Source organism: Larimichthys crocea, chromosome X (assembly GCF_000972845.2).
Source record: "Larimichthys crocea isolate SSNF chromosome X, L_crocea_2.0, whole genome shotgun sequence".
NCBI classification, from domain to species: Eukaryota; Metazoa; Chordata; class Actinopteri; family Sciaenidae; genus Larimichthys; species Larimichthys crocea.
Genome location: NC_040020.1, coordinates 6,462,540 through 6,489,346, shown reverse-complemented (window position 1 = coordinate 6,489,346; position 26,807 = coordinate 6,462,540). Strand labels below are relative to the sequence as shown.

Below are 26,807 nucleotides of genomic sequence, written 5' to 3'. Positions count from 1 at the left end.
TTTTATCACTGCTGTAGATCTGTTCATTCACACAAGCGCCACCCTTTGATTCCCGACAAGAATGATTCAGATGTCTAATTTCTGCAGAATCATTTCAGATCTCACTCTAATCCTGCCAACACACCTTTGCCTCTGACCTAGATTTTTGAAAAGCCTGTAGAGCTGTAGATTTCCATTAGAGATGATCTTTGTTTGATACGTACATACACGTCTTGTTTGAACAAAACAGTGAGGTATGACAAAGAAAGTAGAAAGGAAAAAGAAGACGGCTTTGAAACTTACCAGTGGAAGAATCCCAGCAGATATTTTACAAATCTGAAGATCAAAATAAAGGATACTTTTGTGTGTTTCATATGTGCACACTCAAAGAGGAAAGAAAGTAGCCGTCAGATACTTCTTGGAACAGGTAAAGCAGGCGTTTCTTTATTGATTTCATTTTACAGTGTACCATTTAAGCCACTCCTTTGTGCCTCATCCTGGAAGCAAATAACACTGGATCCTATAACAAAGTACACACGCACACACACACAATCTGAGGTCACTGTTTAGACTTTGTTCTTGTAACTGATAACATACGTTAATACTTTGGCTGATATGTTGTCAGTAGGCACCGAGCAGGAAGAAAAGAGGTCGCTGTTTTTCCTTCAGACAATCAGTTCTTCACTCTGTGGTTCTGTCTTTGACACTGAGGGGTGAGAAATGATAAAGATCACTTCCTTTTTCAACTTCAGCTTTTTCAACAGCTGCCAAACCTATAGGAATTACATATGTTGTAGGCACAGTTTATGTACAGCAAACAGCATGAAAAGAAACAAAACAGCAATATTAGACACAAAGTAACGACAATAAAGTCAATGAAATATCTGGATAGTAAGTATAGTAAGTATCTTATAGCAATAGCAATGATGCAACATGCGTTTGTACTGAAATTTGATCACCTCTGGTTTTCTCTCCTCCCCTGGCTGTCTCTAAATGCTAAGGTGCCTCAGAAAATGTAATCTTGAAAGACCAAAACATGTGTTATAAAGGCAAAGGCAGTGACAGTGAATTCATTAGTGCCTCTGTGACCTGTGTTACACTGATGATGTTCATTTTTGTCAGGGAAATTAATTCCACTATATTTTTATTTTTATAGTTTAATTATCATTCAGCAGTTTGTGGTTTTGTTGTTTGCACTGTATACGCTCAGTTGCCAGTTTATTCGGTTCACCTAACTAAAGCCAATGCAGTCTAAAAACAGTGCTGTAATGAATTCAAACTTCATGAAGGTTATAAGTTCAGTTAAACTTAAATTTTAAAGGAAACATTTAGACACAATTTAGGATGGGAACTTATAACAAAGATAATATTATGTAGCGCAAAACAAGTATCATTAAGTTAAGGGGAAAGATGAAAGAGCTCTATCATGTTTTATGAAAATGGGGCATTCGAAAATAGTGATAATAATCTGTATAATAAAAATCTGTTATGTAGTTATGTAGCATTATACTGAGAGGTGTCTCTAAAATCTTATCCACCACATTGGTATTCATTTATTATTATTATAACCAGGAAAGGTCCCACTGAGGTCCAATTTCAGGACTAAACAGGGCAGGCACACAAGCTAGAGCCTCCTGAATGATCATAAAGTTAAATCAACTCTCTAAAACATTTTCAGCAAAGTTGCAACATTATAACCTTCATTAAGGTCGGATTTATTTAACAGTTGTATTAGACTGCTAGATTTACCCAAATAAACTGAAATCTACACTACAGTCAGCTGTGTTTCTGTTTTTATCCACCCCTATTCTCAGAATGTGTGAAAGTGTCAGTAATCATGTCAGACATTGATGTTATAATTGCAAAGTGCACTATTTAAAAATTTAAAAACACATTTGATTCTAACAGTTTTGTTTTCCGTAATAACAAGTTGTCTATGGTGTGTGACTAAACGGGCAAAGTCAGACATTTGCGTTGTGTGTGTGTGTGTGTGTTTTGTAAACGTACCATTCAAGTGTGCACATTCCTCATTGAGCATCCCAGTAAGTGTGAAGAGGGCGAAAACCAGGAGAGAGAACATGATCATCGACACCTCCAGCTCTGTAAATGGAGATGCCATCTATACACGTCGCCACATCTGTGTCAGAAGTGAACAGCTTATCTGTTAAATCATCTGTTGCTGCACATCGGTGATATCCCCCGTCCCATCACACACAATGAATCAAAATTAGGATTGAAAACGTACCCAGAGTGTCTCACTAGAGCATTTAGATGTTGACCATCACACAGCAGCTTCATAATGCACACACACACACACACACACACACACACACACACACCCTCTCTCTCTTTTTGTCACATGCTTACACAAGCTGTGAAGAGATAACTAACACATGCCCTCTCAAGTTCAAGTGAGATCATATTAACCCAAATTATTAATGGGACCTCTGTGTGTGTGTGTGTGTGTGGGTGTGTGTTTACCAGTAGAAACTCCCCATGTAATACTCTCAGGTGGAACGTGTGAACTAGATTTTTGTGTAGACACCCTTAATCAGACACATCTCTGAAAAACCTTTCTGTGATTTTCTGTTTCTCTTGATATGGCAGCTGTTCTGTTGCAACGGAACAATCCATTTGTCTCCTGATACTCATCATGAGTGCCTACATCTGCACATAATCACATCTTCTGTAGATGCATGTTAAAAAGAAGTGATAGCACAAGTGTTGGAATGGAATAGCAATAGCAACGGTGCTCCGACTTCCCCATTTTAGTGTGGTGGTGTAGTGTTGCAAAGATGTGTATGCAGCGCCGGTCCTGGCCACATTTGCGCCCTGGGCGTGCCATGTATGTGATAAAAGGTATACATATCTGGAACTTTCTTTACTCACTTGACTGGGATGAACACAAAGGTTGAAACACAAAAACAAATTAAAAGTGGCTGTGACAGTTGAGGCAAAAATACAAATGAGAATCCAATAAACCAACTCCAGAACGAACGGAACAGCGGCAAGAATACGGGCAACACATATATTATGAACATGCTAAGAAACAAATGAAATACAGGAACTAAATAACCAGGAAAGACAACTCGACACTGGTGAAACTAACAACTGTCACAAACTGGGGCTATACGGCCAGTTAACAAATGATTTATTAAGAAAAGAATACTTAAACTAAACTAACAGTAGTATGTAAAATCAGTAGGATCGGTGGTGTAAGTGAGGGCATGAGTGGAGAAGTGTATGAATGCAGTGTTATAATAAGATGCAGCAACACACGCAAACCATCAACCCCAAAAACCAGTTAGTTGTCTCAGGGAGGAGAGAGAGTACTGAGCACCCAGAGGGTTTTTGAAGACCCTCTGTCACGCCCACTTAAAGTACCTGCACCGGGAACAAGACAAGCCATCCAACCAGGAACCGGAAGACAGGGCAGAGTGGGTCGTCACACAACACAGGTGAAACAAATCAGGAACTTGTGGGGAGAACTACTGAATAAAACAGGCAACACAAAACCACCACAAAGTGCTGCTACTTTTAACTGCTGTTGGGAAAGTTTAGGGCTTATTGATTCTGAAACTCAACAAGAAAGAAGCAGAGTTTATGTCAGATTTTCAGTGGTGGTATTGCAACTATGACTAACGTTTATTTAGTCCCGCCCAATCTGGTGCAACAAAGCTAACAGAAGAGTTAGGGAGGGAAACGCGGTTTGTATACACCTGCACACTCGTGAGCAAAAAAAATCACCTGTGCAGGTTTTGTACTATAGGCGTGCAAAGCCTGTATTTTAAATAATCTGTTATTAGGGTTGTGTTCTTGCACGACCATTTTTTGCCACCGCAACAACATTTTTATACGTCCGTGTGGGCTGTAAACAATCATTTTATAATCTGCGTTTCCTGTGAGTTGTTTGCTTCCTCGCCTCACTTAAAGTCGCCCATTTTAGTCACCCAGTTATATCAATCATAATCCTCATGGCCTCGCACAATTTGAAATAGGATTACACCCTCACTCACCCAAACATATGACCGATCAGTTTTGCTATGATTTGTGCAGATTTGTCACTTCATGGCCAGTCACATCACTAATGTGCCTTCATTCCTTTAACACGGCAGAAGAAATGAAGTGGCTTAACATCTATCAACACATTGTTTCTCACCAGGGAGTACCTGAACAATGAGACTGTGTGTGTGTGTGTGTTACTGCTGTCCATGTGCAAGAGTTGAATAAGCTTATTAGCTGCACCGCTGGTCAGAGGAGGAGATTGAGGTTAGTCTAAGCCCTAATCCTCATGGACCGTATGCTTATTACCTAGCAAGCACGACAAAATCCTGGCTCCACCCCTCTGAGAAAGACACACACACACACACACTCACGTCATTGCAACACACATTTTCTCTGCCTCCTTGTTTACTGATCAGTTCTATCTCAACTCTTCCTCTCTCCGTCTTTTTCTCTCAGCAGGAGGGCAGTGGTGGTGGTGGTGATGGTGGTGGTGGAGAAGGAGGAGTTGGTGCACACTGTTGAGTAGTTTCTCAGTCGTCATGACAACCTCACACCCCACCATCTCCAGAGCTATCTTCCTGTTGCCACGGTGACCTGATCTTGTTCCATCGCTGTTCCTCTTGATGATCTGGATTGGGCTGATAAAGGAGAGAAATCCCACAGCGGCGCCTCCTTTCCCCCGAAAACAGCTCGTGGATGGGACAGCAGATCTCACGTAGGGACGCGGATCGGAGGACAGGAAGGTGCAGCGTGCTGGTAATGCTGTTGGAGTAACACCAGAGCGTTGCATGGGAACAGCAGCATGCCAATACAACAGATAACTGTGGTTCCAGCCAGGGATACAGCCAGCAACGGCAAGAGTGTTCCCCGCTCCAAAGACAAGACTGAGGTGAGTTTCTGACCCTTTAAGTATATACTCAAGCCTCTGGTGTGCCAGTAAAAGATCTGCAGGTTTATGTTTTTTTTGTCTTTTTTCACAGTTAAAGCTTAAAACTAAAGTTTGTGAAATTACAGAAATTCAATATTTAAGATGTTCATTGTGCTGTTTGAAGGTAGATTTCATCATTTCATTTGATTGGTCCCTGAGCATTGATCTTGAAGACTCCGCAGGAGGTTGCATGTGTGTGTGTGTGTGTGTGTGTGTGTGTGCATGTGTCTCATCCTCCTGTATCAGCTGACAGTCTTTTCAACTGACTCACACACACACACACACACACACACACACACACACAGTATAGATGCACTCAGCCTTTTATCACTGTTCCCTCACTTGGGATTCAATGCTTTCAACTGCGCCTTCCACACAGTCTGACATCACATCAGAAAATGTCACATCAGAAAACATCACATCTCAGAACATCGCAGAACTTCGTAGAACGTTTCATGACCTCATGTTATGTCACATACATAACACTGTAAAGTTTTCTAGTAATATAAGTATGACAGCTGGGAGGATTTGATGTGGGTCGAGGTCCACACATGAATTGGGTTCTTATGTAAGCTATATAGTTTATAAACTTTCAGACATGCACAAGAGTACAACGTTCTTATTTGTTTTCATGGACTATGCATTAGCAATTAGCAGCTTCACTAATCTACTTGTTAAAACGGAAACAGGAAATACTTGAGAGATAAATAGATTGACATGTTTTTGTGACCACATCTTATAGAGTGTTTTTTCACTTCCTTATATTTATTTATTGCCCTACAGTATTCACAGGACCTCCATCTTAAAGTCTTTAATGAGTGACATGTTGTCATTTGTTACATTGCCTGTAACCTCTGTCTTGTTGGCTGTATGCTAAGCTAATCTAACACGCACAAAGACAAACTTTAAATTAAGATGCTTTGCCATTTTTTAGTTTTCAAAACTACCCACATTAAGTTGAAGTAATGTGTTTTAAATCAGGAACAACAACTGCCCAAAAGTTACTCAAATTCATCAGGATGTACAGTGCAATCTTTGTGAAAAAACTGGTGTCATGCCTCTATGAAAGCACAGGGCCTATTAGCATTGATATCCACACAGTAATGGGCATGGGTGAAGAGGGACCAACCCAAGATTTAGAGAATTACAAAGTCCACTACTAAGTATTAACTCCATCAGTGCTCACGTATGTACATTAACATCCAATCAGCATTAATGTACAAGTATGCAACATTTTTAGACAGACCCAAAGTCTGGACCACAGGCTACATGACAGTTGAAAGTTAAAACAAACTCAAAGTACTTAAGCGAATTATAACACACAACAAAGGACCCATGCATGAACCAAAAACAGGATGTGGTGGCTGCATGGTATGCATTTAAACCATTAACATGCAAATCTCTTGTTAAGTAGAGATGGTTTTCATTACACTACAGACTACAATTATCTACTGATAATAACCTGTGTAGACAAAAATATGTTTATCCTGTCCTATGTACAATACATGCCTGCTAACGGCACTGTCTTAATGTCTCTATCTACACTTCATTGTGTTCGTGGTGGTGACTGTAGACAATCCAGCATAAATATAAACAGAAACACTGAATGAACTTTATAATCCAATTCTTGATCTACATGAAAATGTAACCAAGTTGAAGTATAAAGTTGAACAATTTCACTTACATTTTTAAGATCACCTTCTTATTTTTATGTATAAAAGTGATGGACAGAGGAACAATACAACTGAGCAACACAAGCTGCTAATTTCATCTCCCTGCACCTCTTAAATATGGTCATTTTAGAAATGTTGACATATTTTTCCTACGATCCCAGGCGTCTCCAAGCATATCCATGATATATAAAAATCACATAGCAGAATCTTCAAATTTGATGAATCCTGCAGTCAGTCACAGTCAACATCACGCCTCAAGGCTGTAAAGGTTCTAGTGAATATTAGACGTTATGATGGAGAACAAATATCTGTAAGTCCTGTCTTCCATCTACACACTGCTGTTCACAAATCTACCCAAAGTGTGTGTTTTTCAAGTACCACTGTTGTAAACATGGACAGCTGTATGCATATATTTGTTACAGTTACATTACTTATGCTAGCTCGGCATCTGCTTTTCAGCCTTTTAATTCACCAAGCTCTCGTCAGCGTCAGTATTTCCAGAACCACAGGCCTGAAAACCTCCACTTCCACACCTGTGGTACAAATACTAATACTCCCCCAGAACTTTGGGTTCACAGTCCACAGCCTGACTAACAAACTCAAACTGAGCTAACATTAGCTAACAACAGCTACAGTTCATGGCAGTTTACTTGAACGTAAAGCTTTACGAACTTCTGACAGGAGAGTGTGAGAAGATCTTATTAGAAGTGATTGATCTTAGATGTCTTAGACACTGTTGTCTGTCACATTCAGATCAATACTTGCTGTTTCATCATATTTATTATACAAGGCATTTATCTGTCTGTGTGTTTATTTGCTCTTCTCATTGTTTTTTGGAAATGAGTGATGTCACATATTTCCCCGGACCAATCAGGTTTGAACAATGAAGAATTGTAATTTGATGGCTTTTTTGTTGTTGCCACGGAGACACTACAACAACACAGCCCTGATTAAAACACAACAGCTGAACTTCTGAGTAATTCATTATTTTTTTTAACTATTTGCTAAATTACTATTACATATATTTCATGTTACAAACAAATACTTAAGATATGAAACCAGGTGTTAAGTTCCTTTAAAGCTGTCGTGACCAGATATAAAGGGAGCAGCTACAGCTTCATGGTTGGTTGTATAAATGTTGCTGTAGGTGTTTTTTGATCCAGAGCCAGGGTACAGAACCAAAATATAGCCGTCAGTCCACGTTGCATCACTTAATCCTGCAGAAACATGCACATGTCCACACATAGACTCACCAAAGTCTCTGCTGTGCATCAGAGCGAGAAAGACTGTCACTTACCAGGCGTCCAGGTAAGTGACAGTAGGATGTTATCCCTGATGTAGCTTTCTTTATACTGACCTGTAGGTTGAACTGTATACGAGGCTCCTGCAGGTAGAACTGCTGCGTTTTAACTTGACTTGCTCTTTGTGTGAAACTCTCCTTGGAATGTTCCTGAAGGTTGGCAGTGATTTGTTGTTATTTAAACCTGTCAGGGTTTTCTTTTTCTTCTGGGTACTCTGGGTGTTATGTTAAAGATTTTCTGCTTGTGGTGATGAGTGAAACCTTTAGATATTGAAAAGCTATGTGGAGACTAAGATGGATCCAGTGCACAACTGTAGGTGCAGTCTTGATTTCCTGTTAAGAAAACAAAACTGAAAAGCCTGACACTGCCATGATGATATTGATCATTTGTCTTTTAAAATTTCGTTGTGGTGTGAGCCAAAGAGTTGGAAAATCAATGGTGCAATAATGGTATAGACGCAACTACAGACTGAAACACGTCTAATATTGTATTTGCAACTGTGATGCATTATCAGTCCGCTGTGTGTTAACCCTGTTGTCCTAATTCTGCTTTGCTATAAAACATTGAACTTAAGTTTTCCTCTCGTTCTTCTCAATTTACAGATGTTGTCATGATCTATCGCAGTGAGAGATATTTATGATTGATTTGATGTTTACTTGCCTGCAATGGTTAAGCAAACGTCTGGTACTGATGTAGCCACACAGCTAGCTTAACTATTTTGTACATTTACATAATGCTAAACAGATTCTCTGAGAAAAATATCGTTACATACCCAGACTATGACTTCATTACAGGACTGCAACCACTACCTTGTTATTTAACTTATTTGCTAGTGGACCTGACTAACCCCAACAATATTCAACACAATATTTGCACGTCACATGGCTGACTAGTTCATGATAAAATAAAATGACATTTATCTGTAATATTTGATGAAGTAGCACAAACATCTATATCTTCTCAGAAATGCAATTGCCAACTAGTGAAAAATCACCTAAATTAAAATGCCTTTAATTATGAGGCCAATTTGAATCATTCTTATTTGTCCACGTTTTGAAAGTCAACATTATGTGTCCATCTCCTCTAACACCCAGATGAGGCTGCAGTGTGTTTGCTTTGACCGTGACTACTGATTTAAACCTGGATATCAGCAAATCCCTTGATCAGCTTAGATGATGCAGTTCTTCTTGTTAGTGTCTCTCATTTATTTTACTGATTTGCACAGTGTACCCACAACTGTGTCTGTGTGTGGGCTGGTACACCAGAGCTCTGGTTTGCTTTTTATATGTCAAGTATAAAAATATATATAACAAAGCCACCCACACGAAACATTACAAACAACAACTTTGAACTAAATATTTTGTAAGATACGAAAAGCTTGTAACTATTGTATTTTATTTAGATGGCAACATTAAAAAACAAAAACAAACATTATTAAGGATTTTGTATTCATTTTAGATTTAGATTTTTTAACACTGCTATCTTTACAAAAGACTGAAGATGCCAAGCCTTTGTGTTAGCACCTAGACCATAAGAGCTGTGTTATTATTAAGAGTGATTAAATATGAAAGAGTGAATATCTATCTAATGAATATCCAGTGAAAGCCTTATATATCTTATTCCTCTGTGCCATAGCCACCTTCACTACAATAAACATGACCACTGTTGTTTATTTTGAGTCCCACAAACTATAATGTCCAAATGTTGCCTTGGATATTTAAAAAATAAAACATTTTACACCTTGGACATACATTTGCAGCTCTCTCTTTTTCTTTTAAAATGAACACACAAATATCCAAACAGACAAACCAACAACAATAATAAATATGATAACGAGATGTAACCATTCACCCCATACTGTAGTCTTTGAAATATTGTTCTACACTTTATACAACAGTATGTAAAATAAAGATACACGGGACAAACACAGGCATGTACATTTAAAGAATATTTTATTAGGATATTTTAGGATCCACGATCAGTCACATTCCTGTATGAATACACACACAGAAAGAACTGAGAAACAAACAAAGGGATTTATTAACCTGACACAACAGACAGTTTGTCACACAGAACCATCTGGGAAGTCGTTTTGTCTCTCTGTTTGGAAAATGGCAGGCACTTCAGATCAACGAACCATAAAACTAATGCTATAGTAGGATCTACACTAACCTCTTTAAGAGCCGCAATTGGTGTTAAACCGCGGCCATAACTGCCAGTAGTTCACAGGATGCTGATTGGTCCAAACAGATGTGGTTTGCCTTCTAAAGATAGGGGTTTATTTGAAATAAGAACATTTAAAGGAAAACACCTTCACCTTTTAAAACTAATATGAATTTACTTTCACTCTATTGTATGCTTCACTTAATTTTCCACTGCCCACCCACTCCAACAACAAACATTTGGCAGGTTGACCTATTTATTTCCATGGTATGATTAATATTGGGCCAGTGTGTGTGTGTGTCTATGTGTGTGATGGAAACAAATTTTCCCGCATAGCTCATTTATAGCATACATTCAAAGTAGAGTCGAAGAGTTGAAGTTGGACGTGTGTTTCCACTGTCTGGAACAAGGCGTATGTAGTCTCATAATACACCTGGTAACATCAACAGTGTGGCTGGAGATGTGTGGCTGGAGATGAAAGTGGTTATGTAGGAAAATTTGATTTGTAAAAAGGACATGGAGGAGAACTCTTGTTGCAATTTCTGATAAATAGCAGTAGTTTCTAACTATAGCTTTCACAACCCACAACAAAGTAAGTGGGAACTGCCAAAAGATTTTTGTAGTTTTAGGGCCAAAAAAAAACTAGAAATGCTGTTACTCTGCCTGCATCTATTTATTTCACATTTTAAAACAAGAGTTATTAACTTAAGAAGAGACACAGCTAAATGAGCTTCAGAGGTGCTGTTAGGTAAAATGACAATATACACAGTCAGATTATATAATATATGTGTACTCACTAAGAGATTAACAAGAGCTTGTAACAATCCACTTAAAATCTCTTTGTGTATTATTGTCGCCATTGTTGAATAAACATTATTAGGACTGCTTTATGTCAATTTTTTTTCTGATTTTTGCATCAATGCGGTGAACTGCTTTGGCTTGTTTGGTAGGTGTTTACTCTGCTTTAAATGGATATTGTGTTTTAAAATTGCATATGTTATCCCTTGTATGCTGACCTGGTTTTAGTTTGTTGGCGGCTGGAACATAACTTGTAAACACGTGATTCAAATATAAGAGAGCGTTAAAACTCTGCAACTCCTCAGCAGCACTGACCGCTGGTTCCTGGAGTTATGCGTAAGGTAGTGAATGAGGCCACAGATGTCTGAGGGTTCATGGTTCAACAGATGAGTTCAAGCAATCAACGCTCTAGGAAGGTCTAGAAAAAGTGCTATTAGTTTGCTTTAAATAGAGGCACATTACAGAGCAGTGTCTTGTACACTTAGCAGGACGACCATTTAATTGGATTGTCTGGCATTAGCTTGGATCACTATGAAGTAACAAGGACATGCGTCCACGCATGACTCCTGATGCTGCATTTTAACCAATCGAATAGACTGAATCTATAATATAGAACACATAGGCGATCTGTTTAATCTGTTCAATTTAAGTATTTTTTGGATTTTTATTGCTGATTTAAAGCATCTAGCTTGGCCAGTTTATCTAAGTTACTTAAACAACACAACATTTTTCTCATATTTCTCTATTTTTAGGCCTTTGTAGGAGACCTTACAACTGAAAATCTGTTTTTAGCCTTCATACTGTTTGTAATGTAGAAATTTTAAGACAAAATTAAACTGACAGTAGATTAAAGCTGCAACTATTAGCCTTATTAAGCAATTAGTTGATTGACAGAAAAACAAAATATCCAAGAATGCTGATAACCGATAAACCACTACAATTTTTTAAATATGCAAATATATAAAATATTCTCTATTACAGCTGCTCAAATGTGAAGTTATATAATATCTTACAAAACAGGGCAGTTGAAGACATCAGCTTGGGCTTCATAGAACATATATATAAATCAATATAATAGTTAAATATTAATACATTTCCTGATAGATTATTTTATGATGAGCTGTTAAGGTGAGCTGTTAAGGTGAGATGTTTAATGTTGTGTACCGCATAAATACTGGTTTCGACGCCTCTACCTTCTCAGACGCCATTAAAGCATCACATACTTGTCTGTGTTTACTAATGATTTTCTGTCTCTCCTTCTCTCAGCAGGGGAGGAAGGCCCCCGGGCGCTCGGGGAGCCGATCCAGCAACATCTCTAAGGTAACCGCTCAATATCAGAGAGCTTAAAGGGCCGATATCGAGGTCACAGTTCAGAGGGCGGAAGCCTCTATCCGAGCAGAATGTGATGTGCAAAAATGTGCTAATGCCAGAAGTGTTACTGACAGATCAATACAAGGTTGCTCTCAGTACACACTGTTGTACAACATAAAATGATGCTTTAAGCTCCTCTAATTAATATATTGTCATATTAATTAGGAATCAAACGACTATGTATGATGTGGAAGGGCTGCTTGTAGTGAGTAACCACAGATTATCTTTACTTGTAGCTCAACAGGTCGCCAGTCACCACCACATTTTAATAAAAGAACAACTAGCTAATGTAAAAATACTCTCTCAAATACCCTCTGGTTCTGCCTCAGGGGGTTGGTGAAGGTCGAACCAGAAATACAGAAACATTCAAAGTTACTACGAGTTAATTAAGTTTCTCTGTGGCTGCTGGATGTATATGTGGGCAATTATTCACAATCATGTTAGCAATAATGTCACAAGGCCTTAAAATGTCAGGCTTGTCTGTCTGTCAGCTTATTTTAGGTTCCCAAAACAAAAGTACATTTATTCAGCTATATTTATGCGTTATCATGAATATTCATCATTATTTTGATTATGTAGTCACTAGAAGGTGCGTGAAAAACAGATTGTTGTACTTGCATAGCAGCATGGAAGCTAATTTGAGTCTGTTTGTTGTTTCAGGCCAGCAACTCCACGACAGGACTAACCACAGCAAGAACGTCAATCACCCCGTCTTCTCAGGACATATGCAGGTTAGTCTCTTAAAGTCAGACCCAGAGTTACAGTTACATGAGCAGAAAGTGAGGCTTCAGAGCAAGCCACAGTTCTCTCTGTGATATTAACAGGCACAGTTTAAAGCTTCTTCTCCACTGAGTGGGAGTCTCAATTAGTATGGTCTGCTGCACTCCCAAGGCATTAACAAAATTAAAATGGATGGTGAAATCCAATGGTGCTCCCATAGCGCAATCAATGAGAGGAAGATGGCTGATTGCAGAAATGCTTCAGCTTATTATATCCACTGGTCGTCACGCAGACTTGCTCAGTGCAGCGTTGTTAAAGCTGAAAGGATGCTCTGTTTGATAGCAGTACGGACACTTGTGATGTACGGCATAGCATGCTCAAATCACTCCATATTCACCATGTGCTCTTCTGATGATCAGACTAAACCATCATTTTTGTTGCTTCATCATCCACTTTCTGTGAAAGTATATTACCCTACAGATCTTTACCGAATGACACATCTGTACCGCCAACATTGTTTTCAGTCAACACAGAAGCTGGTGGGAGTTTCTAAGAACAGTTACCTTAATGTTTTTAACATGGATCGGAAAAATATGCTGAATTTCAACATGTTGTTTCTGTAAACTGACTTACTGCTTAACCTGTAGAGCTGCATCTCATCCATATTTGGCTATTTTGCTGACTTCGATGTAGAAATATGTCACCGTTTAACTTTTCAGTTTTGTCATACAAAGTACAGCTCAGCATTAAGAGCACTAGTTGCTGTAACATTGCTAGATATAGAAGAGATACTCTTAATTACAATGGAGCTGAATAGTTTGATCCTCAAAGCATCGACCTATTTCTAGAAACAATGTTACTGAGAAAAATGTCACAGATAAAATCTAGTTCACCTCATTGTGAGATATCTCAATCCCAAGATTTCATTTGTTTAGTTAATGTCATCACGTCTGTGTCTTTTCCATCTTGTTTGCTTCATTTTATTTTTACACATCTCCATCTGTGTGTCTGTGTGTGTGTGTGTGTGTCCAGTTCAAGCCAGCTGCCCCGTTTAGAGGAAGATGCTTCTGAATCTCACAAACACAACAAGCGCACACACACGTCTGTGATGACAGTCACCAGCACAGCTCTGAGCTCGTCAGCTCAGGTCCAGAAGAAGCAGGTGAAGCGGCGCCACCGCCGCAAGAGGAGCAGTTGCTCTGCCCTCAACTGTGTGGAAACCATCGGCAAACAGGAGCAGAGCGACCGCAGCCTCAGCTCTGACCGGAGCGAGCATGGGGAGAAGAGGGAGCGGCCTTTGAAGGACCGGAGAGATCTCCCGCCTCGCCTCCGCTGCACAGTGACTCCACAGTTAGACTCTACATCTGAGGATGAGACGTGGCGCGAGGCCCGCAGCTGGAGCAAAGAGAAAGCCCGAAGAATGCACCGCCGCAGAGGAATCAGCCAAGAGAGGGATGGGCTGAATAGGGGTAAAGGAAGGGAAGATAAAACAGAGGTCATGGAGCTGCAGTCTGTGGGCTCGGACGACGGGAAGGAGAACCAGCCTCTGGTGGAGGACGCTGGAGGCCTCAAGAAGCGGCACAGCAGCAGGGCCTCGATGAAGAGAGATGGCCACGTTTCACAGAGGGAAGGCTCGCAGAGCAGAGATAAAGAGAAGAGCTGCAAGTCACACAGCCAAGAAGGCAGCTCCTCATTGGTGGAGGATGGCGAGGAGCTCGTGACCAAGAGATACCAGGAGAAGGGGTCAGGGGGTGGGAACATGTCAGTACCTACACCACAAACACACTGCAGAGAAAATGGAGGCACACCAGTGCACTGCTTTGAGGACTCTGATCAGGAGGTCTGCAGGTCAGTGTGTGTGAGTGTGTATGTGCTTTAATCATCTATCAACATCAGGTTCAAGTTCAACTTTAACTTTACCGTCCATAAAGGGAAAACCTTATGGTCACAGACCATGTTCATACCTGTCCTGATGTGTGTGTGTGTGTGTGTGTGCGTGTAGGATCTGCCACTGTGAGGGGGATGACGAGTACCCATTGATAATGCCTTGTCGCTGCACGGGGAGCCTGGGCTTCGTCCACCAGGCCTGTCTCAACCAGTGGATCAAATCCTCGGACACTCGCTGCTGTGAACTCTGCAAGTACGACTTCATCATGGAGACGAAGCTCAAACCTTTACGCAAGGTACGCACGCGCTCTTCAATCTCATGCAAAGCTCTGGCCTGTCGAGCTGTTGGTAATGAACACCATTTCTCTCCCTTCACCCTCAACCAATGACGCCTCTCGTCCCTTCTCCAACACCATCTCTGCGTCCTCCAGTGGGAGAAGTTAAACATGACGAAGAACGAGAAGAGGAAGATCTTTTGTACAGTGTTATTTCACCTGATAGCAATAGTTTGTATGTTGTGGTCAGTCTACGTTCTGATCAAGAGAACCATGGAAGAGATCAGAATTGGGAAGAACGGTAAGTACTTTCCCCACAGTACCCTCTGTCACATACCAGAGACATGCAGAGTAACACATTTGATTGAAACATCCAAATTGAAGGTACCATGAAGAGTTTTAGTTTTTTTCAATGATGCTTTTACGTTCACAATTTCTCACCTAAGTATATCGTACACTTCTCTCTGCGGCTGGGAAGTGAAGCCAATGCTGAAGTGCCAAAAACTGCAGTTCCTCAAGCTTCCACTTGAGGCTGGCTAGAGAACAAGATAATCCCCATAAGCCCCTATGTTCAAATGTCTAACTTCACAGCAGAAATAAACATGTTTACAGCCTGGCCTTGGTCTCTATAGCCAATTTGCTTTGATTGACAGGTGTGTGCCGTCACAGATGGTTTGTTTGAACACCCAAGCGTCATTCAGCCCACCTCTGGTCCACTGATGATCCACATTTTTGCCAGTTTTTAGATTAGCCGGGAGGCGGCAGAGGCAGGACTGCCAAGATGGTGACGGCCAGAACCACAGAATATTATTATTTATTTATTTTTCAAAACAGCTCTTGAAAACTCTGTGGATGACGTCACAGATGCGTCACAGACGGGTGAAGACACAAGTATTTACATATATTATCATTATCATCATATATAACTACAATCTCACTGCAATCTGCAAATCTTTGTCACATACCATCCGCACCTGTGCATCCTCAAACAAACAAACAGAAACTCTACAGGGTACCCTCAACCTGCTGATCTTTACACCCGTCTGACTCTGGTGATGTGATTTTAAAGTTTCCTGTGAAATCGCTTGTTGTATTTGTTTTCTCTAAGTTTAGTAAAACTAGTGAAAAGGACTTTTATCTCCCAGCTTATAAACGTACAGTGTCCTAGCTCTGCAGTGAAAACATATCTTACAGCACATGTTGTCAAATCAAATTTTGATCCCTAAAAATGAAGCTGTACCTCTGTTTTTATGTTATGGTATAATCATATACGGCAGTAGGTTATATTATAATAACATTACAATGCTTTTGAGAACAGTGTCTTTTGAAAATTCTGATAAATCCACAGAAATTCTAACATCTAAGATTTGAGATTGCCAGAAGATGAAACCATCCGGTTCAAGTCTCTACGAGCAGCTTCACACACTTTACTGACTCAAACTGAAACCATGTCTAGCACCAATAGTTTCAGTCATGAATACTCGAACTTAACGTGCAAAACCGACATCATTGTTGAAGTGAAAAAAAAACCCTGCAGTGCTTTCGTATGTTCTTTGTTGTGTTTGTTGTTGGTGTGCTGTGCTGTGCTGTGATCATAGTGTATCTGTATTCTCATATAGTACCTAAAGTTAGAGGCAGAAAACACTTAATATATATTAATAAACATTCATATATATTAATTGTATTTTATAAATAATAGATTAGAGTATGTTTATCCAGAGATTATAGAAGTTACACTCACTCTTGATTGCAGAGAAATTTTGGAGAGTTTCTCTTATCAAGTACTATACGGATGGTAAGCACAGCTCTGCACACAACAATCATTATGATCCATCACACGTCCTGCAGGTTGACTTACAGCCGCTCTGTGTCCTCAGGTGGAGTTCTGGAGTGGCCCTTCTGGACCAAGCTGATCGTGGTGGCCATAGGCTTTACAGGCGGCCTCATCTTCATGTACATCCAATGTAAAGTCTACCTACAGCTGTGGCGCCGCCTCAAGGCTTTCAACCGCATCATCACAGTGCAGAACTGCCCTGAGAAAGCCCTGCACAACTCTCAAGGCCGGCAGAGCGGCCTCACCAACGGCACGCACGAAACTGTGACGGTCCCGGTCAGTCCGGCTCTGGTCTCGGCTCCAGAAGCACAGATGGACTCAGACATGTCAGTGGAGGCTGCGGTGGCACCGACACAAAACCCCGTCTGACTGATTCTCCTCCCGCTCAGAGCGCTGAATCACACCTTTACTCATCCAACAACACAAGCTGGTGCGAGCACGGTGTGGTTTAGACTCATAGTGTTAGTGTTGTTCATCTCAGCTCCTGTGATTACTGATCTCGGCACACAATGGACGAATATTAAGACCTTCAGTGATCAAGAAAAACTGAAAAGCTGAAGGGCTGCGGTGAAGTTGAACGTGCAAAAGGAAGAGCGTGGCAGGCCATGAAATGAAGAGGAGGTGAGGAGATGGAAAACGAAGCCATCAGCAGGAAACGTTTGTAAAGACTGTAGTCATGTGGTATATATTGAGTGTTTTATTCCTGTATGCACTTTCTCAAACTGCACTGACACAAATTAAAGGTGTGAACACCCTGTGGATGCTATTAAAGGTCTCAGTATGTTTCAAACGACCATAAAACAAGACGTCTTGATATAAGTGTTCATAGTTTCCCCAAACACCTACCATCCATTTTCATTTCCGTACGCCTATCTGGTGGCAGCAGGTTCAGCATGGTGTTTCACACGTCCCTCTACCCGGCAACACATTCCAGCTCCTCCTGAGGGATCCTGAGGTGTTCCTAAGCTAGACAGTGTAGTCCCTCCAGTGTTCTAGTCTCCTTTGGAGATGTTCCAAATGGCTACACTCACCGTAAACCTGGTGTCGGGGCACTGGTTGGCCACTAAATGTTAAATACATGTACCTTAAATACAAGACGAGGTAGTCACTGACATGGAAATCATGGCAGACACTTTGGGAGTCTCTCTTCACAGGTGTTCATGGTGTTGTAAGACCAGATGGAGGTAGCAGTGTGAAGAAGTTCACATCCTGCCTGTTTTTACACCTCCACACACCTGAAGAGGGCGGACGTGAAAGTGGGTTTGCAGATGCTGTTCGACAATCTTTGTTTGGAGCATACTGAGGCCTTCACTCTCCTTCTGGACAATCAGGTCTTCAGACACCAAAGACTCAGACGTGATCAGAAAATAAAACAATTATCTGAGCATAATCTTTAGCTCAGTCTGAAACTGAAACATTTATTTACCATCATAGGAAAGTTTGGAATATTTCTTAAAATAGTAAATCTCACGTATCGCAGTTGTTTATGATGTTTTGCAGCTTCACGTGGTCCTGCTCTGCGAGGTCCCGCTATCTATACACTGATGTAAGTAGAGCTTTCATGGCTGCCGTCCGGTAATGTTTTTACATTAGACTTGACACACTGTGTGAGTGACCGACCAGTCGATCTACAAATGGTGACTCTTGTTTGCACTTGTCCACTTTTCTACAGGTTCTTTTTAAAACCAGTGTCACATCACAGAAGTTTTATTTTCTCTGTGTCTTATGTCCAGCACGACATGAGAGCACTCAACATCTTTGTCAGAACCATTTTTCTATGTCTCAGTGGATCAAATTTAATATTTAGGTTACATACGGTATTTGTTTGTGCAATAAACAATGAATGTAGAACCCCTCGCTGGTGTGAAGTTACTGAGCGACTTTAAAAGGAGAAGACTGATAAAAATGTAGTTCAGCTGTGAGAGTTTGGCACCACCTTCTGGACAGTCATGGACCAGCAGCATTTTTCCCCACACAAGCACACAAACTTTTTTCTATAAAAAGTCTTTTTCCATGGAGCCTCAGAGTAAGTCCGACATCAGCACCGCGTCATCCACCTGCTCATCATCCAAATCATCTTCATCATCCTGATTATCGGCCTCCGCTTCAGCTTCAGCTTTCTCCTCTTCTTCGTTCTTCGTGTCCAAACCTTTATTTGACACTTTCCGTAGTTTAATATTTGGAAGTTTCTTCAGATCACCGGTCCACTCCCTGCAGAGATAAATCAAAAGATGTTGATGAATCCTCGCGTCAACAACGCAAATCCTGTGCTTAGCTGTAAAGTATGTCATTAGTTTAAAGCATTTATTTATCGATGTGGCACATTTTGTCGCATTTAGTTATGTAAAGGAAGCTGAATAATGACGGCCACTTCTCAAATCTTTAAATTGTAGAAACAGAAAATTGAAGCTGTGATTTGAATCTTCTCACCTGAATGTTTTCAGATGCTTTCCATTCAGGATGTCTGGCATTTCTGAGGAGGACAAAACATGATCATGGAAGGATCATGACTGTGTGTATGTTTATAGCACGTGTGTGTTTGTACTTATATGATAAGAACTTACCCAATCCGGCGCCCTCATATTGCGCTCGCTCTCGCTCGATGGTCTGTTTGATGACGGCCTCTCTGGCACCGTGAAGACGACCCTGCCGACCTTTGATCCCGTTCATCAGCTCAATCTGCTCAAGTTCAGAATCAAACCTTTGAAGGTACCTGAATACACACGAGAAGACACAAGCTCAACGCTGCTGTAATACACGCACAAGTCATACGTTTTACATGCTGACATTTTGATGCGAGTGACAAAAACAAACCTTTCGATGATTTCACAGGCATCTTTTCTTGTGTAAGCAGTCTTCTCTGGATTCAGCTGTGCTTGAAACCACAACAGCCTCTCACCTGAGAGACAAGAGACAAATAACACAGAGAGAGAGATCTTTAATGGCGAGTTGCTTTATCTTCACAGCAAGTGATTATGTACGCTATGAATGATAAACAAGCTGCTCACCGATGCCGCTCAGACGTGTTGCTTTGTCATTCTTCTGCCTGCGGCATCAACAAAGAAAAGATTTTCAGATTTTAGCTTTGTTGCAAGCGTGGTTAATTCAAAGGTTTTCATTAAAAGCTAAATAAGTGAGAAAGTCCTCAGTTTAGGTATGGGAGGTGGAATCTGAGTACAATTACTCAAGTACTGAAGTGGTTCCCAACTTGTGATCCGACTGTACTTGTATAGCACCTTTCAAGACTTCCGACCACTCGAGGCGATTTTACATTACACATCACTGTCACACACGGGGAGCCGGGGATCAAACCACCGATTAATGGACAACCTGCTCCATTCTCCTGAGCCACAGGCGACCCCACTGAGTGAGACTTTTAGAGAGCTGCTTGTCACATGACAGATGTTAAACTTGTCTGACTGATTTAGTGTTTTTATGACACCTCAGACTTTTTCTTGTGACCCTATTTTGTTTTGTTTTGTTTGTCTATTGTAGAGGCTGACTGATACTTCGGTCTGTTCGTTCTGGGTTTTTTTTTGCCCTTTTATTTGATTCTACTTCTGTAGTGCATATTACACTCTCTGCTGCTGCTGTAAAGTCAAAGTCAACTTTATTATCAATGCTGCTATGTGTACAGGACATACAGAGCATCGAAATTACGTTTCTCTTTTATCCCAAACAGAATGGACACGAGTATAGTAAACAATGTAAAAAATATAAAATAGAAATATACAAATCTAAAAATATATACAAGCAAAAGACCTCTGTGAGGCAATATGGCACAGTGTAAACGGAGTTATTAGTATAAATATAAGTATGGTAACAAGTGAATTTCCCTGTTGTGGGATAAATAAAGTATAATCTAATCTAATCTATAAAGAAGTAGCTCCACCTGCGTGGAGACAAATACACATTTGTTTACACATTGTTGTTGCATTATTAATTAATTTGGTAATCAATTAACTAATTAATTAATTTGTGATATTAGTCACAAGTATTTTATTTTTTTGTTTTTACCTATAACAGCCTATTTCAGGTACATTTAGCTGATAATACCAGTGAACTTTTATTCAAGTATTATAAATACTGGGCCTTTTCTTGCAATATAGTACTTTGACATTGTGCAGCACTTCTTCCACCACCGTTTGTTTACAGCATGTAACAGTACAGTAACAGTTTGTCAGTGAGCCAACAGGTTTCTGAATGTTTCCTCAAAGCTGGTAAAGAAACATCACCGCACCTTTCCTTCTTCTTCAGTCTGATCTCCTCTCGGGCGAGGTAAGCAGCTTTCCGGCTGAACGGGTGAACAACTTTCTCCGGCGCTTTTCCTTTTTGAACCTTCGGCTGAAAAACAACAAATATATATGTTTTTAATAACTTATCTGACTGTTAAACCAGCTGTGAACATCAGTAACAGACAGACAGACAGACAGACAGTCTCACCATCTTCACTGGAAACACGCGTGCTGCTGCTGCTGCTCTGTTGACAAATGCGCCGGAACTGGAAGTGCCTTCAATTTTCGTCCGGGTGAGTTCGCCGAGGAAATAAATCGTTCCGGGTTTCAAAGCGTCAAAAATTCACAAGCAAAGATTTTTTTTTTTTTTTATTTTTTTTTTTTTTTATTCTATAAATTATAGAATAAAACCTGTCACGACTAAACTTATTAAACACTCCTCATGCGTCAACAAATCACACACACACCTCACACACCCACACACACACACACACACACACACACACACACACACACACACACTGCTAATAACTGAATGAACACACACACACACACTAGGGCACGCAACAGAGATAGAGAAATGACTTACCATCAGATCTCTTTCTGTATTTGAGGGTTGGTAAGCAGCCACAAACAGTAACATGATGTGAAAAATAAATTGTTCAAAGACGCATAAATCCTGCATTTTTTTCCCTGAGCATTTTGTCCAGAAAACAAACAAACTAGTCGTTATCAAACTAGAAAGTCAGCCTAGAAGAAGTAGAAGAGGGAGCAAGAGCTGAACTATTTTGTTGTTACCGTTTTTATGTCAGAGGTGGTTTCAGAGCAGTGATTTACAGTCTCCTGTTGCAACGTGCAGAAACAAATTCATCGGACCATCAAGGGGAAAGAAATATGAATCTGTAGGTTAAAGGACACGTGGCGTGTGAGCTGCATGGCTCTCACGGTCATTGCATGAGTCAGTCAACTTAACACTGAACAAAGTGAGGAGGAAGCAGCACAGAGAGTCACTGTAATGTGAGTCTGCCCCTCACAGTTGTGCATAAACTGTTTATGCCAGTGGCAAGAGGCAACAAGTTGATCTTCAGTATTGAGGAGACCACGGTCAGTTTAATTCATCATAGACGGATACAATCATTTGGCAAACTCCACATCTGTGGAAATCCATTAGATTTTTTTTATAAAACTTTAGGGTTCTCTGATCCATTATTCTCCCTAAGGCTTCATGCAACATGTTTTCAGTGTCTTGGGACCAGAGATGTGAATGTCAAACTGATGAAAGAATACAAACAAGCTTTTGCACATACATCTAAACACAAATAAAGACATTGTTCATTGAGACGAACCCTCTTATTACTCAGTATTGCTGGTCTGGTCATGGTCTAGTAATCGATGATTTTGCATTTTGTATGCTGTGAAGCGCAGTGCCTGTCATAAAAACAAAACAACCTCTAGAACAGACGAGCTAGATAAATAATAGGCAGAAAAGGACATTGATGATGTGATCTTTTGTAGCATTTTACAGGTTGGTCTTTGGCAGCTTTTCTGAATTACTGTTAGAAGAAGCAGGCCAAGCTACAGAACATGAAACTTTCCACTTAGAGCAGGTCTAGACCGTACTCTTTATAATATTATTCACAGAAATCCAACAGTTCCCGCCGGGATTAAGCACTTGGCAACAGTGGAAAGGAGAAACTTCCTTCATGCATTGATGGGACATGAATGTGTACAGATCTCTGTCTTTCTCTTAACAATATGTTTATTATTGAGGTTGTAGTTTGAAGTGGTGTTGGACTGCATTATATTAAGGGGTGACCGCTGTCTAACAAAAAGTAAACCGTGCCACGTTCCTCCTCCCTGTCTTCACCCTCGGGCACATTCCCTCCTACTGAAAACCATTAAACTGCCATTCTCTATCTGTCCACCAGATGGCCTCAGGCTTTTTCACCTGGACCTCCTCATTCACCTGCTCACCTGTTCTCTCTTCCCTCATCATCAGTCAGTCATCTCATAAACCAGCTACAGCTCCTTTGTTCATTTGACAGTTTGTTCCAGTTCACCATGTGTTTGTACTTTTCAAGTTTTCAAGCAGCCTGAATCTGACTCTGCACTTTCGCTTGGACATGGACCTGAACCTGCATGCCTGTCAACTAGTACCTGTACCTGCATGCCTACCAACACCTGCCTGTGAGCTAATCAATCAAAAAATCAGTGAACTGCACCAGTCTGCCTGTTTTACATTTGGGTCTTTCGCTTGCTGCCTGTGCTCTGCACTAAGTTTTACTTGTAGTTTCCTGTTGAGGTGATATGGAACTTAAATCTATATTAATATTCATAAAAAAACAAAGTGCATGGGCTCGGTCCTTGCCGTGGTGGCCCAGGGTTCGAGCCCGACCTGTGGCTCTTTCCCGTATGCCGTTCTCCATCTCTCTCTCTCTCAACACATTTCTTGTCGCTCTTCAAGCTCTCTCTGTCGAATGAAGCTCAAAGAGTCCTATATGTCATCACCTTCGTTAGTTATAAAATAACTAAACTAACTAATTTTCTAAACACTCTTTGCATGTGGTATTATTAAGAAAAGAGAACCTGTGCATGTGCATGGACTGAGATGGTTACACTGATCAGTCCTGTTCAAACTGCTTCAGTTAGACCAGTTGAGACCAGTCAGACTCCTGCAGCACCTCCAGGCTTTCATTGGTTCAAATGTGAAAACGATCAGATAAAGTCGAGAAACAAGCCCTGGTTTGTCTTATTTTAAGTAGTAACAACAACAATTTTTCTTTTTTTTTTCCTTTCATTACCTGAAATGAGACCAACTCTTTCAGCCAAAAATATGTGGACGCATACCGTCCACAGATACTTTTGACCCGGGGCTGTTTTATATAGTTCTGTGGTCCAAACTGGATGATTAGTGTCAACAGTTTTAACATGACAATGCTCATGGTGCACACAAAAAACTCCATAAAGAAATTTCTTGGTTTATTTTTAACTTAACTGGCCTGACCTAAAACTCATCCAACACCTTTTTAGGATCAACCAAACATAAGTGTCAAACCTCTTGTGAGTTCCTGAATCTCGCAGAAAGAGTGGAGGTTGTTGTGGAAGCAGAATAACGTCCACGCTTGTTTAATTAGATGTTTTAACAGTCTCGGATCGGTTTGATATTCAGGTGTCAGGGTACTGCTGGCAGAAATTGTTTACACATGTTGTCATTTTACTTCTGTGTAACAGGAAATTACATGTACGTCTGAAGTGACCTCATATTTCTTCATAACTAAATCTGATGCCAACAGACACTGAAAAATAAACGTGTCCAACAAGGTATTTCCTCACACCTTTCCAGATAACCTGACACACAAAGACATTTAATGAGCTTATCGAAGCATCAATTAAAACGGCTGACGCAGAAAAAATTTCTCTCTGTGAGATCATCTTTTATTATAAACGACATCTGTAGATTATTTCTTTTTCTGTTCTGGTGTCACTTTGTTTCCAGTAGCTGTGAAATAAATGTAGTATTTCAAAAGTAAATTCCTCTCTGGATTGTAGTGGAGTATAAGTAAAGCAGCATAAAAAACATAGTACTTAATGTACAGACTTTTTTTGCCACTGCTTAAAAGAGTCCCAGAAATGTGTCTGTCACAATAATAAAAACAATTTCGACATCATCTGAAACATCACATGTCATCAAACTCTGGGTAATGAAGCAAGTTTGTGCGGACTGAAGGGAGTTTCACCATTAACAGGCTGACTCACATCATATGACTCAGAAGAAGCCACTGAACTCACACAGTCTTCTCTGTCGCAGACGAGAGTGATCATGAAGCAAAGATTCTTCAGAAAAATGTCTTTCAGTGTTCGTGTTCTCCGAGCAAAATGTTTTAACGTTATGTTCATTCAGATAAGAGAGATAAGATTAGATGGACTTTAATGATCCCACACTGGGGAAATTCTCTTATTATAGCAGCTCAACACAAGGTTGTTAAGAAATTACTCAGATATAAGAAATATAGAAATGAAGTCATGCTGGTGTCTGACAGCTGTTGGAATGAAGGACCTGTGGCAGAGCTCCTTCTTACATGGTGTAGCAGTCTGTTGCTGAAGGAGCTGGTTAAGGCCTCCACGGTCTCATACGGGAGGTGAGAGGAGTTGTTGATGATGGATGTCAGCTTTGTTAACATCCTCCTCTCCCCCACTTCCTTTAAGGAGTCTAGGGGCCAGTCCAGGACACTCCAAAGGACCTCAGTCTCCTCAGTAAGTGAAGACGACTTTGACCTTTTTGTATACTGGACCTTTATGTGTTGTCTATAACTACAGAATTGATGGCTCATTAGAAATATGAGAACCCTATCAACGTTTATTAATAGATCAACAACATTAATAAAAAATTAGGGTAACAGGATCAACATCTGCCTTTTTTTTTCAAGTTGGCAACCAAAATTTTGTTCTCAGTAATGACTTACAGCTAATTCATTACACATCATTAAACTTCCTATTACTGAATCTGTTTGTTACAGCCTGTAATGCTTTTATCAAGTGTGGCTTCTTACACAGTGTTTGCATTATTTTTAGCCACATTATCAGTGAGTATTCAGGGCTGGGTGTCGATTTGTTTATTCACACTGAAATACCTTAACGACTGTTGGATGAATAGTCATGATGAATCCTACTGACTCTGGAGATCCCCTGAATTTTCCTCCAGCGTCACTGTGACGTTTTTTTCTTCTTTTTTTGAGGGGGTGGGTGGGTTGGGTGGATTTCCATGGTTCAGACATTTATGATGACATTAGCAAATATTAGCATGCTAACACCCAAACATAAGGCCTGCAGACCAGAACTGATCAATCAGAGAGTGAGATCTAGTCATTAATTCCAGTTTTTCAAACTGAGAAATGTTGAAATTGCACTTTCTTCTTTGCTTTTCTCTGCTTTTACAGCAACAACGTCCACACATGGTTTTGTTGCAGTGAAGATCCAGGCTGTAACACATCCCGGGGTGGTAATGGTAATAATAAACCTCATAGATTTGTATGTATATACAGCACTTTTCAGGTCTTCAAATATTACAGCACTTGTCCCTAGCACATTGACCCTAATCTCTAAACACACATAAATGCAGAAGAAGATTTTTGCATTTTGGTTTCTGTTTGTAGTCCGAGTAGTTTGACAACTAATGTGGTAATGACGGTGCAAACACATTGGCTGATCTGCAAACCAAAGTGCTTTTGTCTGACGACTTTTTATTTTAGCAGTTTCTCGTAGATATCTGTTTACATCTCATTAGCAGGAATGTCTTTCTCATATATATCAGGTTTCATTCATGTTCAACTGGTATAAAAAACTAAACTGAGTTGGACATTATAGTTTTATTCTACTTTGTACTTTGCTCTTTATTTCATTGAAGAACCACCAAATGTTGGCAAAGGATCTTCAAGCTCATGAAAACGGATTACTATGCAAAGGAAGTGGCATGAAATGTCTTTTTGTGATGAACTGATAATGGTCACAGTTGACTGAAATCATAAACGCCTTCGCATTCAAACCTGCACCCACCACGCTGCAGCTGTTAGACGAGGAAGCAATTGTGGAGTCCTTTTTGTAAAAGTAGGCCATCAGCCTTTGTCCATAGATAATCATA

At 40.2% G+C, this 26,807-nt stretch overlaps 2 protein-coding genes and 1 long non-coding RNA gene across 8 annotated transcripts; 1 reads left to right on the top strand and 2 right to left on the bottom strand.

The window, feature by feature from the left end:
* Window positions 1-288: 288 nt before the first annotated feature.
* Window positions 289-8,055, bottom strand: LOC104917957 (uncharacterized). 4 transcript variants are annotated; one of them, XR_003463029.1, is made up of 4 exons: window positions 7,943-8,042; window positions 4,356-4,746; window positions 1,987-2,116; window positions 289-685 (listed from the first exon to the last, which is right to left on the bottom strand). It is a non-coding gene; the product is annotated as an uncharacterized LOC104917957 (long non-coding RNA). The 4 variants fall into 4 exon arrangements; XR_003463030.1 differs by having other exon boundaries at window positions 4,371-4,746; XR_003463031.1 differs by having other exon boundaries at window positions 7,839-7,949.
* Window positions 4,746-18,663, top strand: marchf1 (membrane-associated ring finger (C3HC4) 1). Of its 3 annotated transcripts, none has more exons than XM_019259199.2 (7): window positions 4,746-4,873; window positions 12,117-12,167; window positions 12,879-12,949; window positions 13,971-14,786; window positions 14,941-15,121; window positions 15,257-15,401; window positions 16,978-18,663. In XM_019259199.2, the coding sequence occupies exons 1-7, from the start codon at window positions 4,787-4,789 to the stop codon at window positions 17,301-17,303; spliced, it is 1,677 nt and encodes a 558-aa protein (XP_019114744.2). In that variant the 5' UTR covers window positions 4,746-4,786; the 3' UTR covers window positions 17,304-18,663. The 3 variants fall into 3 exon arrangements, with proteins under 3 accessions (XP_019114744.2, XP_010727850.3, XP_019114745.2); XM_010729548.3 differs by having other exon boundaries at window positions 12,114-12,167; XM_019259200.2 differs by lacking the exon at window positions 4,746-4,873 and adding an exon at window positions 7,814-7,893 and having other exon boundaries at window positions 12,114-12,167.
* On the bottom strand, window positions 18,322-21,488 carry tma16 (translation machinery associated 16 homolog). The gene is made up of 7 exons (XM_019259201.2): window positions 21,378-21,488; window positions 21,175-21,278; window positions 19,943-19,980; window positions 19,749-19,833; window positions 19,499-19,647; window positions 19,365-19,407; window positions 18,322-19,145 (listed from the first exon to the last, which is right to left on the bottom strand). Exons 1-7 carry the CDS (start codon window positions 21,378-21,380, stop codon window positions 18,956-18,958), a joined length of 612 nt encoding a protein of 203 aa, XP_019114746.2. The 5' UTR covers window positions 21,381-21,488; the 3' UTR covers window positions 18,322-18,955.
* Window positions 21,489-26,807: the final 5,319 nt, after the last annotated feature.